This window comes from Crocuta crocuta, unplaced genomic scaffold, assembly GCF_008692635.1.
Source record: "Crocuta crocuta isolate KB4526 unplaced genomic scaffold, BGI_CrCroc_1.0 scaffold118, whole genome shotgun sequence".
Taxonomy (NCBI): Eukaryota; Metazoa; Chordata; class Mammalia; order Carnivora; family Hyaenidae; genus Crocuta; species Crocuta crocuta.
The window spans coordinates 2,172,948-2,189,945 of NW_027551558.1; the positions used below are offsets into that span (position 1 = coordinate 2,172,948).

The following is a 16,998-nucleotide window of genomic DNA, read 5'->3' on the forward strand; positions in this document are numbered from 1 at the left end:
ATGTGCTGGGGGGGGGGAACTGACCTTTCTTCCTTTCTAGCCCAATCATTACATTGACACAAGACCGATTAACAGGAGAAAAACAAACTTTAATTTTGTGCATATGGGAGCTCACAGAAATAGGTGTCTCCCCAAAGTGACCCAAGCAGGCAGCTTTTATAACTTCTAAACAGAGGAACAATTATTTGTGAAGAACTGACAAGGAGGGGTTTGGGCGTGGGGTAGCCAATGACTGAAGAAGTAACGAGGTTCATGTACACAGCTGTGGTGGCCCTGAGTGCCCTATTTTGGGGATAAGCATGCCTTCCATCCTCCAGGTGCAGGGAGGGTATCCTTCACCTGGGGGGTATTTTCTGCTTTCAGGGGACAAAGAAGGGTCAGAGTGTCCTTAATTAAGTAACATTAATTCCACGTAATCAATATGCCAAAGTGGCAGCTGCCCTGAACCCCATCACACGTATTCACCAGAACGTGCCCACATCACATACTCTGCTGGGTATTTGCCCATGTTTGCTGAGTATGCATAGAACCCTGGAAAGTAGAGATAGTGACTCCAGTTTTCAGACAAGAAAGCTGAGGCTTGGTGAAGGCATTGTTTCCCAAGCACCTATTACGTGCCAGGCCCCATCTGGCTCTGAGTCCGTGAGACCAGAGCATGGGGGCCCCGTGGCTGCCACCTCCGGTGACTGTCCTGGTCGTGCCCTCAGCTCTGACTCACTCCCTGACTCACAGTCAACACTTTTTGCAGCAGAGGTGAAGACTTAATTGTCTTCTGATTGTTTTCTCTAGTTAAGACTCTGGGGACAAAGTTCTGACTTGATCATTTTTTTTTTGTAATCCTCTTATTGCCGGACCCCAAGAGTTCTCCGTGAATGTGCATGGGGCCACAGAAGAGTCCAGACTGCACCAGGCAGACGGGCAGATCGCTACCTCTGAAATAACCTGTTTTTATGAGGAATCAGTAGTGAAGTCCTTGAACTATTCCTGCCCCTTCTGTGAGCTAGGCCATGGGGCATGAAGATGAGCTGAACGCTCCTTCTGCCTTTGCCGAGCTTACAGTCTGGTGGGAAGAGAGTACAGGAACAGGCACTACTGGCTGAGCGCTGTGACTGTTGTGTGGGGCCAGTGCTGTGGGAGCGGGGGAGAGCCAGTGGGACAGTGAGGCCAGGCCTCAGCACCTCAGGTGGCTGTTGCCAGTGTGTTCGAAGAAACAAGCCTGGAAAGGTGGGTAGTGGCCATATTCTTTAATGGTCAGGGGCCCCCAGCAACTATGTGGCAGAGGGAGCTTTCAGACTACCTCCTACAGTCCCCCCTCAATGGCCATTTCTGTTTTAAGATGGCCCAGGGATGATCCTGGGGCGCACGGTTCTTTTGTCTGTGGGACCACTGCCTTCTGGGGATAGGACCGGCTGTCTTCTAGGAGTTGTCCCATCTCCTGTCCCAACCACGGCCTTCCATGGGAGCTGCCACAGTTCCGACACGAGCCCCACTCCCTGCAGCGAGCTGGAGGTGGGCTCATGAATGGTGTCCTGGAAGTTCCTTGAGAAGCAGGTGATACACGAGAGCTGGTGGGAAGGAAGCAGAGGGTGCGGTGAGAGTTCCGGAAGCATGGCGTCCTGGAAGCCTGAGGTGCTACTGCCTTCCTGCAAGATGGCGCAACTCTTCCTGCAAATAGGCCGGTACCCTGGGAGCTTCCGGAGAAAATCCCCCTTTGTGGTTTAAAGATAGTCCAAGTTTGGGGTTTTTGCTGCCAGCAGCCAGGAGAGCCCTAATAGCACCTAATCCTAACTGAACACCACTACCGACTGATGTGATACTGTTTCCTAAACTCTATCCATTAAACACCCGTGTGAAAACCTCTCTTCCCTCTACCGTTTCCTCCCTTCACTTCAGAGATGCAATGCTCCAAAATTACAAAAGAAAGATTCACCTTAATAGTAGGGGACACCTTGAGGGAACAGTTTCCTCCAGAAAGCCGTGGTGGCCTCAGTGTGGAGAGCTTCCAGGAAGTTTCCGATCGTGGAGAGCTGGGTAGGAATCTTTCATTCCTGACCTGGAGGCAAAGGCCTCACACAGCGAGGCTGTTTCCCCTAGAGAGATTTTAATCTTTTTTGGGAGGAGTGCAACCAGGTGTTGGGAAAATGAAAAAGGAATAAGTTGGGACTTCTGATGAACAGTTTTCAGAGAAGATCCCAAAGTGGTTCTAACTTTTGTTAAAGCTGAAGCAGTGGTGAATTAGTGAAGAGTAACAGGGGGGCGCCTGGGTGGCTCAGTTGGTTAAGCGTCTGATTTGGCTCATGTCACGATCTCACAGCTTGTAAGTTTGAGCTCCATGTTAGCCTCTGTGCTGACAGTCTGCTTCAGATTCTGTTTCCCTCTGCCCCTCTTCTCTTTGCATGCATACTCTCTCTCTCAAAAATAAGTTAAAAAAAAAAAAAGTAATAGCAATTTACCAACTTAGGAAAGGGGTGTCTTCCCTTCATCTTAAAAAGATTTCCTGGAATGAACTTGTCTGGTTGATGCTTACAACTGTGGTAAGTAAATGCTTGGTGAATAAAAATCAAATACGAAAAAGCACTAACGTAGAAGAGTTATCACAATTGTAGAACAGAGGGATCATAGCATAGCAGTGACTTTCATGGGTGAGGCCTTGTTGACAATGTAGGTTTTATTATGATTCAGGTAGGGTGAGGCCAACAGATCAGGAGGTAACTGCCACTGGAAAGACCTTTCGTTACAGTTCCCAAGGGGAAGGGGCACGCTGTGCCACGCGAAGCCATGCAGGGCAGCACCAGGGCCGGCCGGGCCACAGAGCAAGTGGAAAACATGGTTTTGATTGTGGTTTTTTGAGGCATGGAGCATATGAGACTGTGTAAGCAGGCTTAGGGTTGGCTAGTTTCGGAGGGCTCTGGGACACAGGGGGTGTCCCTAGTTGTCTGGCACATGGCTTTGAGGTGATTAGGGCAGGAGGAGAGTGTCCTGGGGAGTGACAGCCAAAACAGGCGGTGGCTGGGGGTGTGGAGGCTGGATGGGTTGGTTGGTGAATGGAAGGTTGCAGGCCGGCAGGTCCGGCCCCAGGATGTGAACACATCAGAAACACATGGTTAATACAGGCTTCTGCTCCATAAATCATTTATGATTTACACAAGGAAACGTGAAGTGTCTTCTAAGCCTAACTGAAATCCTCGATCTCTGGTTCCTTTTATATACGAATTTTATTGATTTAGTGTTTTCCTGTTTTGTTTTTTGAGAGACAGAGTGAGCATGGGAGGGGGAAGGGAAACACAGACTCCAAAGCAGGCTCCAGGCTCTGAGCTGTTGCGGGGCTTGAACTCATGAACTGTGACATCATGACCTGTGCCGAAGTCCGATGCCTAACCAACTGAGCCACCCAGGCACCCCATAGTGATGATTTAGTTTAAGAAGCTTAACGGTTTATGATTGAAAGGCAAGTAATACAATGATGGGACTTGAGTTCTTCTTTTAAAATCTTTTTCACACTTTGCACCTCAGTAATCATTTGTATTCTATTTCCTGTGAAATGGCAGCAAAAATTCTTCGCTAAGACTTTGTGCACAGGACTGATGTTTGGTAGTTTTTTTAGGTTAGTGTTCAAAAATTATTTACGGTTTTTAGTCGTGTGCTGATTGTTTTAGCCAAAGGCTTAGAAGAGAAGCTTCTGTCATTTTTCACCACACAGTTGTTCACCAGAAGGGTCATACTTTCTGTGGGGTGACAATTTTTATTTTTATGGTTCTTTGCCTGTTGATTCCGGGGACTGTGGTACAGCCTATTGAAGACACTTGACTTCAGTGTTTGCAAAACACAACTTACTGATTCTTTCTGGTAAACACCTGCAGTCCTGTACCAGGTGCCCCCACCAATGGTTCTGGGGGGCTTTCCCAGGCTGGACACGCGCGACATCTGTGCCTTCCTGAATCCAAGTCTGGCCTAGCCCTTCTCACAGACACGGAGACACTTGGTCTGCAACATCCAATCGCTCCACCATTTGTGCCGTCATGGGTAGTTTGTTCTGTGTAGACCGTGAACGTCGAGCCACAAAAAAAGGAAACATCTACCGAATGACGTGGTTCTTCGTTTTCAAGGCAACTGCCTTTTGACACCACCACTTCTTACAAGCTCATGGGTCCCCATGTACTGTTGTTTAAACGAATGGCAGAGGTTAAAGATGGATGGCAGTCATGGCCAACATTTATAGAGCACTTCCCATGGGTTTCACGACGATCCTTGGACATGTGCTGTTCTCTCCACTTTGTGAATGAGCAACCAAGGGGTAAGGAGGTCAGCTTGCCCGAGGTCACGGTCACAAACTCCAGAGACTGTTCTGACACTTCCACGGACTGCCTCCGGGTAGCGTTCCACCTACTTTTACCATGTGACAGTGCAGAAGGAAAATCCTATAGGTCACCTGTGGAAGGCATAGTAAGTGGACACCCACGGACCCATCTCCCCACCCTCTGCCCTCAACTGGTGCAGCACCTCTTCCATGTCCTACAACAGCTTCTCTGCCTCACCCACCGCCGTCAGGCCTGCATACAAAGGCCAGGCTCGTTTTCCTTAAACGAAACAAAACCCGCCTTCTGCCAGTGGTTCTTAACATTACAGGGAGGGAGGGACCCCTTTGGGCATCTTGTGAGAGCGATGGACCCACGCCTAGGAAAAATGACCCAACCACAAGACCTTGGGAAGGTTTCGAAGGTCTCACACGAGCCCTGAAGTGCGGGGAGCAAAAGAAAGAACTACTTAGCAGTTCTACTGAGATAACCACTTACACTGAGAGGCGGGGGCTGGGCCCTCGTGGGCAAACGGGTGGAGCCTCACCTTCCTCCAGCTCTGTCCTGGACTGCTGTCGTTCATGCCTCACCTAGAACCTTCTCCCCACCACTGTGGTCCTAATGATCGAGAGATGGTGCAGCTGTGACACTCCTCTGGATGCGATGAAGGCTCTAGGTTGGTTGTAGGGAGTGGCATAAATGCTAATTAATCAGTGCTTACCTGTCCATTAGGATGTGCCAGAAACCCTGCCTCCTCTGCCAAAGCTTCTGACTGCATTGAACAACGTGGACCATATGAGCACGGGTGGTCGGGGCGGCTTATGTGTTCCATCCTGTCCTGTTTTGATGCTGCGCGGGGTTCAGAGCGCATGTGCTGGAGCCACAGTTCCAGGTTTCAACCTGGCTTGGCCGCTCCCTTACTGTGTGACTTTGGGATGTTACTCAACCTCCCTGGCACTGATTTTTCTGTACCTATCTAACAGGGTTCCTTTGAGGATTAAACCCGTTCTTTTTTGTATTTAGAACAGTATTTGGCACCGAGTAGGACCCAGAAGCCATCAGCTCTTACTGTTATCTCTAGGCCGTAATCTTGTTAAATGCCTACTTTATAAAAGAAACCGGTTCCTATCAGCCCTTCCAAACACTGTGTGTATACACAGTAGATGTTCAGAACACACTCCCCAAGTTTCCCACCCAGGTGACCCAGAAGGTCACAAATCAGAGGCTGGAAGGCCGAGTGCCTGCTGCTCCACCCAGAACCACTTGTTTGGGAAAGAGCCCGCCTCAAGCTGAGCAAAGAAACAAGGGCTTGGAGGCACTTTAATCCTCCTGGTGGCTGCCCTGTCCCCACACACGGCCGGCCGGGTGCCTGGACTGCAGTGGGAACAGAACGGGCTGCCGCTGCTTTCCCACTTTCTTTAATTTGATCCTCGTGAAAGGGCAGGTGGCACTGCCAGGGCAGACAGAGACCCCAATCTGATGTGAGGGTACTGAGAGTCGGAGGGCAGTGTGACCTGCTGAGTACACAAAACCCGTGTTTCCACCAGAGCCAGCACCTGTGTGGCCACACGGGAGGACGCCTGTGGCTCCGCCCCCCAGATCCCTTCCTTCCCCTGTCACTGGTGCCGATTCTGGCTCTTCTCCCTCCTTCAGACTCTAAACCTCGCGGTTATTCCTCCAGACAAGAGTCTCTGCCTTCTTTCTGCCATGCGTCCCTCCCTGTGGATTCTAGCTGCATTGCGAGTGCCCCACCGCGTGATGGCCTCCCCAACAAGCCTCCAGCTTGACACCCGCCTCTCATGTCCAAGTGTGCCGGGCAGCACCACATCGTGGTCCCCAAACACCTGAAACAATGCAAAACCCAAGCCAGCCCCCGTAGTGCCCCTGCCCCCTCTGCCAACTGCCCTCCCTGGGTTTGGAGTTCTCTGCACTTATTCTACTTGGTATCTGCCCCTGCTTCCTATAGCAGTAGGTCACCTTCATCCAGGCCGTGTCTGGAACGTTCCACACACACTCCCCCTTTCTGGTCACCCTGCTTGATCCCTCAGTGTCACTGCCATCTCCTAAGGGGCCCCCTATTTTGAGTCCTTTCTGCTCCACAACAGCTGTGATCTTCATGAGGTAGAGATCTTCAGAGCGTGTCCCCTAGAGCCGCCTCACAGGAAGGCGGCACTTAACAGATTCTGTTACAGGAGGACCCTTGTGCAGGACAAAATCCATGTATAACTTCTGACTCCCCCATAAGTTAACTACTAATAGCCTACTGTTGACCAGAAGCCTTCCTGGTAACAAATAGTTGTTTGACACATCTTATGTATATTTATTATATCTTCTTATAATAAAGCTAGAGGAAATGTTATTAAAGAGAAATTGTAAGATACGTTCACAGTACTGTACTTACTGAAAAGAAATCCACATGGAAGTTGACCCGTGCAGCTCAAAGGACCACTGTACTGTGTGTTATGATCCTACCGAATAGCTAAAATAGGGAAGAGTCGTGTGGCTAACAGTCTGAAATCCTTGTTCGGACCTCAGCCCTCGTTATTCTCTCGAAGGCTGTGAATCGCCCTGGGCAGCGAGCAGCGACATCTCTGTGACATTTCCGGCTGCCGCAGACGTGGCTGGCTTCCGCGCGGCCCCCACCCGCCGGGAGCACCCCTGCGCGCAGGTTTCCTTCCGTTCCCCGAACATCCGTGACCTTGCCTTCCGCCGGCCTTTCTCCGGCTGCTGGAGTCTGCACTCCCACCTCCTCCCCGACCCCCGTCTCTGCCGGGTCTCCTGTCCTTCGGCCCTGGTCAGCGGCTCCGTTCCTGGCGTCACCATGACCGCACAGTGGTCCCCTACGACGCTGCCTACGCGTAGGTCCTCCACCACCCCAGGGACCTGCCCAGAGAGGCAGGAGCAGCATAGCAGGGGGTGGCCCCGCGGCCACCGGCCACCCACAAGCCCTCGGCAGACCCGCGGGGCCACGCCACGCGACACTTCTGTCTCGTCAAGGTGAGAGAAAGCAAGCCTGTTCCGAGGGGCAGGGGCTGCGCGAAACCTGCCGCAGCTTCACAAGAGAAGGGCGGCTGTGGAGGAGAAAACATGTTTCCTGCGATTCCGCCGGAGATGACTAGTGCACTGGGTACGATGCGGTGACACTTAGCGCCTGTTTCATGTTACTGTCCCGCTCAAAGATCTGACACGTTTCGGACCTTATCCCAGATTTTTTTTAAAGACAAATTTACAAAGAAATCAGTATTAGATAACTCTCTACAGGAAGGAAAACTGAACACCGAGGGTCTGTCTTTAAGTATTGTATTTGTTAAAACAATTGTATTAAAATGGTTGTAAGGTACCTCTGTCACCAATTACCTTTCTCCCTCCAGAAGCCTACTGCAAAGGTGCAATAAAGTTAAAATCTAAGGTCCTCAAAGAACTTTAGAAATCCTGTAACAAACTCTAGTGAACACGAAGCAGTGACTGAGGAGTCCGGCCGTTGGCCAGAAACCCAAAATGTGATCTTTCAGACCCAACGCAGGCACAGAGGCTGTCCTGGGGAAGCAGGCCTCGCCACTGACCTGCAGACGGCTACTGCGGCCTTCCGGGGAGTCACCTGCAGTCAAGGACTCAGCACCTGGGCCCCCACCCCTGCTCTTCCGCCTCTGAATTCCCGGCCTACCCACCTTCCTTCAGGGCCTCCGGATCTCCTTCCTGGACACCCCTGCTGAGACCTCGTGGGCCGGGGGAGCACTTCCCCTGGGGTAGTCCCCTGTTTACCCAACACAGGGAGGGATTAGACTAACTTCATTTGGCTTTCCCTGCAGCTTTATGGAGGCAGAACTGACAAAGTCATAATAATATCTTTAAGATGTAGAGTGCGACGACGCGGTGTACATCTGTGGTTACCTGTGGTTTCTGATGGCCGAGGTCAACCACTGTCTGGAAGTACACCATCCTCCTGCTACTGTATCAGGTCAGCGGTGGCCTAACACCACTTCCCAATGCCCAGGGCACTCACCTCCCTGCATCGCCTCATGTGGGCATTTTATCTTCTCATGCCATCACGAGAATGGGGAGTACAGCACAATAATGTATTCTGAGGGCCCACATTCACGTAACTCTTATTACAGCATATTGTTCTATTTTATTATTGTTAATCTCTTGCTATGGCTAATTTATCAATTAGACTTTATCATAGATATTTATGTACAGGGTAAAGCCCTGCTATATACAGGGTTTGGTACTACCTGTGCTTTCAGACATCCACCGGGCATCTTGGAACCTATGCCCAGGATGGGGGGGGTGGGGAGGGCAGGGTGGGTGAGGGGAAGCTACTGCGCATACACACGGATTATGAAAGGGTTCCTAGCATCAAGTTACTTAACCCAGCCATCACCTCACAGAGTTACCCCTTCGCACCTTTTTTTGGTGAGAATGCTTGCGGTCTACTCTCCAAGCAAATTTCCATCATACAGTATCATCATCACCATGTTAGAGCCTCAGAACGAATCATTCTGTAGCTGAAAGTGTGTACCCAACATGGGGAGCAAGATGCTCAGGGAAAGAAGGTGGACGAAGACCAACACCACATGGTACCGCTTCTATGTAGCGTCTTTACAAAGCTGGACCCACAGAAACAAGGATGTGGCTGCCAGGGGCTGGCAGGAGACTGGCCCGCTGTCTGAAGCCGCTGAGCTCCTTTGACGCCCAGCAGTTCAGTCCTCTCCAGCTCCTGACAAAGACGCTCACAACTCACTTCATTCTTCTGAACAAGCATCGTCATCGCACAATTGGAACAGTCTGTGACAACTGTCGGGAGAACCTCAGAATCAGGGGAAACGAGTTCTGGTCTCCCTCTCATTAAATTAGGAGTGTAGCTCCGGTAGGTCCCTTCATTTTGGAGGCTGGGCCTTCTCATCTACAAAATGAAGTTACTTGACTAGATTTTGTTGAATGTTCCTTTCAGCTCTAAAATGCCAACATTCTATGAATCATGCCTCTAAAACTGCTGTCTGAAAAAGTTTAAAAAATAAAGCAAGAGAAGGAAGCTAAACATGTTTTAAAAATTTTATTTACAAGGTAACCTTTACAAAGTAGCATTTAAAAATAAATCATCCCCACAACTCAAACGCCCAAAAAGTGCTGCCCTCACGGTGGCTGGCAAAACTTTCTCGGATGTCTGCCGCATGTGGGCACACATGCGCGGCATCTCCTGGCCTGGCCCGTGCAAGGGCGCTCAGCGCTTCTTCCAGGTGAACTTCCTGCGGGCTCCCTCCTGGCCCGGCTTCTTCCGCTCTTTGACACGTGGGTCGGTGGTCAGCAGTCCAGCTGCGGCACAGAAAGAGAAGCCTTTATGAGCCATGGAAACTGCATGCTGCATAGCGGGAAAGCAGCCAGCCTGGTAATAATCTACCAGCCTGGAATAAATCTCATGGCCGCGGTTTGCCTTCCCTCTTTGAGAACAGTCTCCCCATGTGGAGACAAACACCAGCTATACTGTTTGAGCCTGCTCTCCTTATCCCATGAGGACCATGGGTCCCTGTCAGTTTTTAAGCCTGTTCAACTTAAGTCTGCTCTTGTGTGGGCGGCCACGCCTCACTGTGACTGAACTTCCGTCGCCCACTTATTGTTACAGGTGTGGAAGTTCCAATGGAGAAGAGAGGCAGAAAGCAGCACGGTGTGGTGAAGTGAGAGAAAGTATATGGACACTGTAGATCAACATGAATATATAAACACATGCAGCATGACTTATCACACATATCTGAGAAAAGAAACTTCTGGAAGCTTTCACTCTCTTAATCAGCAGGAGCAATTAAGATTTCTAGGGAATTCTCAAGTTATGCCCTAAATAATGTGTCCAAGTGGTGGCTGGAACCACAGGTTTCAAAACTTCCAGTGGTAAGAAAGCTCTTACACTGCTTTTATAACTATGTAAACAGACCACGGTCTTTCAGTGTCTGTTTTACTCTTCCAACACTAGCACTTCTCTTCACTGCATACAAGGTGCAGGTATCTTATTAGGAGTATCTGAATGGCCATAAAGCAACGGCAAACTTCAATCACTTGTTAAAGAAGTGTTTGCATTTACTTGTCTTTAAAAGGCATGGAGTAAAACAGTATATGGGGACAAAACGCAGACATGACTTGTCTAAATTCTAGTTTGAATTATAAGTAATAATACTTTACTACTTTTCAATATACACAGTAAGTCAAATGAGCAATGCTGTTAAGTAAAGTCCTACAAGTTACTTTAATGACTAGATATGAATCCATGAAACGGTGGGATTCTTAAAAATCAATTTGCTTCGAACTTCTGAGAGACTTGAAAACTCAACTAGCCTAAGCCACACGCGACGCTAATCTGCAGCACAGAGTGAGGGCCCAGAGGCTCCCGTGGGAGGGCAGGGGGCGCAGAGGCCAGCTTACACGCCCAGAGAGGAGCTGCGGGCACAGAGGTGCTAAGTGACCCGCCCAGGCCACGCAGCTGGCTATGAGCGCCCGCAACACTTTCTTCCCTTTGCAAATAGCTGGAGGATGATCCGGCCAGAACCGCCCGATTTGTAGGAAGTGCTAAAGCAGTGCCCTAATGGATGTACTGACTGCATAGTCTTTCTCACACTGCACAGACTCCTGTACTCATGATGGGGGCAGAGTGTCGCAGTGAACAAGACAACATAAAATTCACGTCACATCACAGTGGAGTAACAAGTGTCCCCAATGATGCTGGAAACCGTGTGGGCTTCATCATTACATCAAACAGTTCAAATCTCTATGATAAAAGAATCACCAGTTCACCTGTTAAACACAGTGGAAGAGCAAGTGCTGGAAGAGAAACTTTCCCTGACGCTGGGGAGCACCTCCTTTTCTTTCTTTTTCTAATTCAAATTCACCTCACAGAAATCAAAACTAAAACACACTGTCACGGTTCTGGAACACAAAAAGAGAAGCCAGCAGTCTGCAATTCTAAGTACTTTCTGATTTCCGGTAACTAGTCCGGGACTCTGTGAACACTTACAGATCGCGCGGAGACAACTACCTCCCCCCTACAACTCCCACCAGCACATACCTTGTCTCATCCACTCGACCTCTTCCTCAGTGACAAAACTGCACAAAGCTTTTGCCATCGCCAAGCGTATGGCTCCAGCTTGCGAAGACCGCCCACCGCCCGACACGGTGCAGGTCACATCATGTTTTCCAAGCCGGTCCAGGAAGTGGAAAGGGAACATCAACTGTTCTCTAAGACATGTCACAAGGAAAGGTAGTTTACTATAAAGATACTTGCTTTCTAAACTGCTCACAGTCTCAGCATTTATAAAAAGTGTATTAGGCCTGCCAGCGTTTGTACTTCACGACCAACCCGTATGTGAAGGCCTACTGGTATTTCCGGTATTTAGAATGCTCTGCTGACAGCAAGGTTTACTCCTCTTTTTCTAGGCTAGAGTAATATATGCCATCTCACTGTTGACCCCCCCTTTCTCTCCTAAGAACGTTGCAAAGCTTGAAGATAACCTCGTGAAAAAGTTTCAAAGTTGGGGAACTCCACTAATCAACTGAATCTCTCTGGATTCAATCATCAATCAATTATCAAAGCCCACCTGGATTCACTAAACAAAATATATCATAAATACCTGTATAATGTCTGATGCTCATTCTGGCATGGCTGGTTTATAAAAGGATTAGCACCACATTCAACCCCCCCGCCCCGGCCCCAACTCAAAACCTATTCCTAGTACTAGTTTTGAAGTGGCGGGGGCCCACTACCTGGCTGGTGCCAAGTGACGCTGCACAACCCCGGCCAGGCCTGCCTGCCATAGCTGTGAGTGCCCAAATGGGCCCAGGAAGGCACTCCAGGATGAGGGACTGGAACACAGACACAACATGGCCCTGGACCTCCTCTCGTTTGACCCAGCAAGTATTTGAACACCATTTAGGTACCAGGTACAGTGTTCACCACTGCCTCTGTCAGGTACTTTGATTTTGCTGTTTTGCCTTAATACCTCTACTGAATATTTAGCAAAGCCAATTTATATTGCATTTGCTTGCTTTATCTGACGGTGTTGCATTCTGGACCCCAAATAAAGCTTATGATCCCACACTGACGCGGAAAGACTGATGCAGACAAGATATTCCAGTGGTCCTCCTCAGACTACACGAGCAAAATAATCGCATGCAGATACATGGGCAGAACCTTCTCTCTGAACAAGAGCTTCCAAGAACACAGTTAACCGGAGTTTGCAATAGTGCTGTTTCAACACGGGTGTTGTTTCACTAGGGATGAAACAACAACAAACACAGGCCTGAAATGACCTAACTCTATGTTGCTTTTGTGAATAAAGCAACCAAATCAAACATAGGAATTTATAAAAACAGCACTATTATACGCAATAGCCATATTATTATAACAGCTAAAGAAAATTTAGAGATTGAAAATGTAATTCCACCATTTCACTTTGCCAACAGGGACAGAGGGGCCAAGACAGACTCCACGGGCCTGTCAGGCATGCGTGCATGCACGGGAGGTCTCTGCGCTGCCTAACACAGGCAAGTGGTTAGTGACAGGTAAGTGACATTAGAAAGAGAAGCTCTGGTCACCCACTTGTTTGGGAGCGTAAACATTTATCTGTCTTAATTCCTAAAATTTTAAGAGTCCCTAACAAATGCTTATATAAAGAAACCTAGACTGAAATTCAGAAGAACTACATCCTACAGTCTACTCCAGATACACTCCAGTGACTGGGCTGGAGCAGTCAGGGTGGGACAGACCATCATGAAGCATCTGGACAGCTGGGAAGCTGGTGCACATGGAGGAACAAAACTGAATTTGTAAGTAGGTGAGAAAACTCCCAAAGGGAAATGATTATATACAGCGATCGATTTAACTCCTCTGGACTGCAAACAAGCACAGGCAAAAGCAGCCTTCATCTTCTCTCAGGTATCTTAGAGGAAATCCTGAGTTAAGAGAATCAAACTTATTTTGTTTTTTGTTACATAATCAAAGTTATTTTGAAAAATATAAAACAATTTCCTTTCTATCTTCTCTGAACACTACCCCTTAATGGTACCAATTCAAAAGCCTATAACTTAGCATGTGTACAAATGCGTACTTTTTTTTCTGTAACTGCTTAGACTGCTAACCTTATCTCCTCTAGTACAGGGCTAGTGCTGTGTGGGGACCGTGTTTCTTTTGTACAGATGATCAATTAAGAGTTGCTCTAGTGGCGGGTTGACAGAGCAAAGGCCTTTCCAAATCAGAAGGGCTATTAATCCTTGCATTCCACAGTGCTAGGCACATAGTAAGAAATGTGTAAGTGAATCAACGAATGAACAAAAATTTTCTGGGTACCCTGGGAAGGCACCACAGTCAATGTTCCCAATGATCCCTCTGCTATGCTTGTGCCAACAGCCTGAAGGAAGGGCCCTGGGGACGGGGCTTGCAGTCCAGCAGGCTTTCAGGAGAACATCTGAGAGATTAAGTCCAACTCTCTCCTACTGACTAGCCAAGTGACCTTTACATATCTGGGCTAAGGTCACACAACTAGAAAACAGAACTAGAAGCAAGATCATATGATCCCCTGTTCAGCTGTTTTCCCACTGGCCAGTGGTCACCTCGTTGTGGAGTCTGTAAGCTCCTGAGTAGCTTCCGCTTGAGAAAAGGCCAGCCCATGGGTAGCATAGCTGCCCCAAATCCCTACAGCAGCTTAAAGATGAGAGGGTCTGGGGCGCCTGGGTGGCTCAGTCGGTTAAGGGTCCGGCCCCAGCTCAGGTCATGATCTCACAGTTCGTGGGTTCAAGCCCCGCATCGGGCTCTGTGCTGACAGCTCAGAGCCTGGAGCCTGCTTCAGATTCTATGTCTCCCTCTCTCTCTGACCCTCCCCTGCTCATGCTGTCTCTCTCTCTCTCTCAGAAATAAATAAAAAAAAAAAAAGATGAGAGGGTCTGGGGCCCATGCCTGCCAACACTAGCTTTGGGCTTCCCAGATAAGTTTCTTAATGACAGAAATCGTATCTTAAATAGCTCTGATCTCTTCCCAATGCCCAGAACAAGACTGCACACATGGGCAATCCTCAGTACATGCCTGCTGAATCCAGAGTGAAGAACAAGTTCTGGGGATACCCAGAAGGATACCATTTAGTTATGAGAGCAAGCCGTAACTGAGACTTGTTAAATCATCAGGAGTTCTATCTGAAAGCAAACTAACAGGTTCTGGGTCAAATGCTACTGCTCCAGGCACTTCCCATCGTTCAAGTTCTGGGTCTCTCTTTGGCTTTTCTCAAGGGAAAGAAAAGCTTCCTCCACCCAACTCCCTGCCAGAGGGATGGCAGAACTAGTCTGCTCCATTTGAAGAGAGCTGAACAGAGTTAGTTGCTCCTTGACCCAGACTATATAAGCAATAAAATAAACATATATTTCCCGAAGTAAGTATTCAGTCCAGAAGCTTGCTCTACACTAACAGGGTCCTCTTTTCTTTTAATAAGCATTGGGATCCTAAGAGCTTTGCCCCTTTTCACCTTAAATAGCCTGTTAGACATTCAGGGAAGAGGAGGATTAAAGAGACGGGCCTAATCATGCACAACTTGTGTTACTTGTGGGTCACGAGAATAACTACTATAGAAATCATAACTGTCTCCAAAAGAGGCCTTTGGATAGTGACTCACAGATCTAAGAGGAGCATATTTAGAGGACTTGAACTGTAATACCTAGTTATGATTAATGTCTATTTCTCCATGGGCTACAAAGTTCAAAAACTAACGTTGCCATATTTAGCACTGGGAACTAAAGCAAAGCCTGATGAGCTCTTATTTTAACGCATAAATGTCAGGTTTCTTTGCTTGCTCAGTATATAATCAATCTCCTCTGAGTAGGAAAAAAATCCAAAATGACAAAGCAGGTTTTTTCTAATACTTCTGATGGTAAGGGCCAAGGTTGGTTTTGGTTGGTTTGTGCACACCCACCCCCAATTGGGGAAACACAGGTGGTTGTCTCTTTCTGGCATAGTCTGCATTTCAGAATGTGAGATACGTCCCAAATACTCCACTTCCAGTAGGGGCTGATGAAGGGAGGAGGAAGATTCAACTGATGAGGAATTTTAGAGATGCTTTTTCAAAATCCGGAAAGCTGCATAAAAAACGGTGATAGCTTCCCTCTAGCTAGTTTGATAAATTAATTACATTGGAAAAGATAAACTATCATTCAGACATATATAATCAGAAAATCAGAAGCCACCTTAATATAAAGACAAAAATCAAATGAAGAACCAGAAACTAACCTGTCCTGCGTCACTGGGAAGTAAAGCAGATAATCGGTTCCATTTACTTTTATTCTTCCACTTCCATGCTCATAAACAATGGCTTCTGCTTTTGCACTCTTTCTTCTACCTTTAAAAACAAAGTTTCTATTAGGAAAATCTTTTAAGACTTTGGCCTTTAGAACGACATTAGACAGNTTCTATAACTATTATAAGTCAAACAAAAACAAAACAAGTAACTACACTCTAATGGAGGTAGTAAAGCTTATTACAGGGTAATTTTGTTCCTCAATTGCATTTTAGGAATACCGCAATGATTTTCAATTAGTTTCAATAACTGTCTTCTATAATAATCTCCTATAATCAATCAGAATGGATTTAATCCTATAGCTTTTGCAAATATATGAGTGGTATGCTAAAATACAATCGGTGGAAATGAAAGGAATCCTGAGGAAAGGTCCCATTTCTCTGAAAACACAGTTTCTTCAATTCTGAAGAGCTGCAGATTTATCATTCAATAGGGTCAGTCCTTAAAAGCCGTGTCATAACGAACGTCGGCATGGCTATGAGGAAGAAGCAAGGCAAGGCCCACGTTTTCACAGATTCGGTATCCGGCAAGCAGATTCCCTGAGCATTTTCATTTTCCATAGGGAACCTTTATTATAAACTTTTCTTTCTGGCAGTTGAAAAGGTGAAAATAAAAAAATGTAACATAAATCTGTGAAAATAAAGTGTTAACGTGATTGGGTAGGTACACATCCACATTTTTTCTTGGGACATTCATTAAACAGTTCAGATTTTTAAAACTTCAGTAGAGCCTTAAAAATTAGAAAATCCAATGTAGTTGCAGCAAAAAAAAAAAAAAGGAAAAAAACCCCTCAAATGAATCAAATGAATACCAGGGAGCAAGAGCAAATGAAAATAATTGTAGTTTCTCCGTTTTTACTAAATTTATTTTCTCTCCACAGAATGTCATTACCTTCACTTGTGCTGAAGGCCATTCCTTGCTCGTCATACTGCAAAGGTTCAATCAGCTGTTTTTTTGATTGAACGGTTACACTCCTACGAAACTGCTGCACAAATTCTTCCTCGGCACCACACTGCACTGTCAATAACCTTTCTAACAGCCGGATGAACTGTGCATACTGCAGACAATAAAATAAAAATTCATTAGAAGATGCAAGTGTAATTGCATTTGCTAAATTTTTTCTATTTTTGTAGACTTGATCTTTCCAATGTTGCTTTTCTTGATGAATTTTGACAGGATGACACTCCTGCACCTTCATGCTGCTTTTAAACAGCATGCAGATGCAACCCTTTCCCTGTGGATCCTCAGTGCCCAAGCTTTTCTTTTAAGAAACAAAAGACACTTACCAGGCAAAGAAAAATCCATTTCTCTATTATTATTAAATGAAACAGCAATTTAAATTCATTTAAAAAAATATTTAGATGATCTTCAAGTGTAACTTCTAC

At 47.1% G+C, this 16,998-nt stretch overlaps 1 protein-coding gene and 2 long non-coding RNA genes across 3 annotated transcripts in view; 1 reads left to right on the top strand and 2 right to left on the bottom strand.

Annotated features, from left to right (window-relative positions):
* Positions 1-1,225: 1,225 nt before the first annotated feature.
* On the bottom strand, positions 1,226-7,073 carry LOC144219282 (uncharacterized). The gene is made up of 3 exons (XR_013331358.1): positions 6,697-7,073; positions 4,843-4,967; positions 1,226-1,565 (listed from the first exon to the last, which is right to left on the bottom strand). It is a non-coding gene; the product is annotated as an uncharacterized LOC144219282 (long non-coding RNA).
* Positions 7,074-7,165: 92 nt separating this feature from the next.
* LOC144219294 (uncharacterized) lies at positions 7,166-16,708 on the top strand. The gene is made up of 3 exons (XR_013331362.1): positions 7,166-7,292; positions 12,741-12,839; positions 16,494-16,708. It is a non-coding gene; the product is annotated as an uncharacterized LOC144219294 (long non-coding RNA).
* MRPS9 (mitochondrial ribosomal protein S9) overlaps positions 9,330-16,998 on the bottom strand; it is a 62,810-nt gene continuing 55,141 nt past the window's right edge. The window contains exons 8-11 of the mRNA XM_077749275.1: positions 16,505-16,670; positions 15,547-15,655; positions 11,347-11,516; positions 9,330-9,608 (exon numbers count right to left, since the gene is read on the bottom strand). Coding sequence (XP_077605401.1) covers positions 9,517-9,608; positions 11,347-11,516; positions 15,547-15,655; positions 16,505-16,670 — 537 coding nt within the window. The 3' untranslated portion in view covers positions 9,330-9,516. The remainder of the gene's footprint in view (positions 9,609-11,346; positions 11,517-15,546; positions 15,656-16,504; positions 16,671-16,998) is intronic.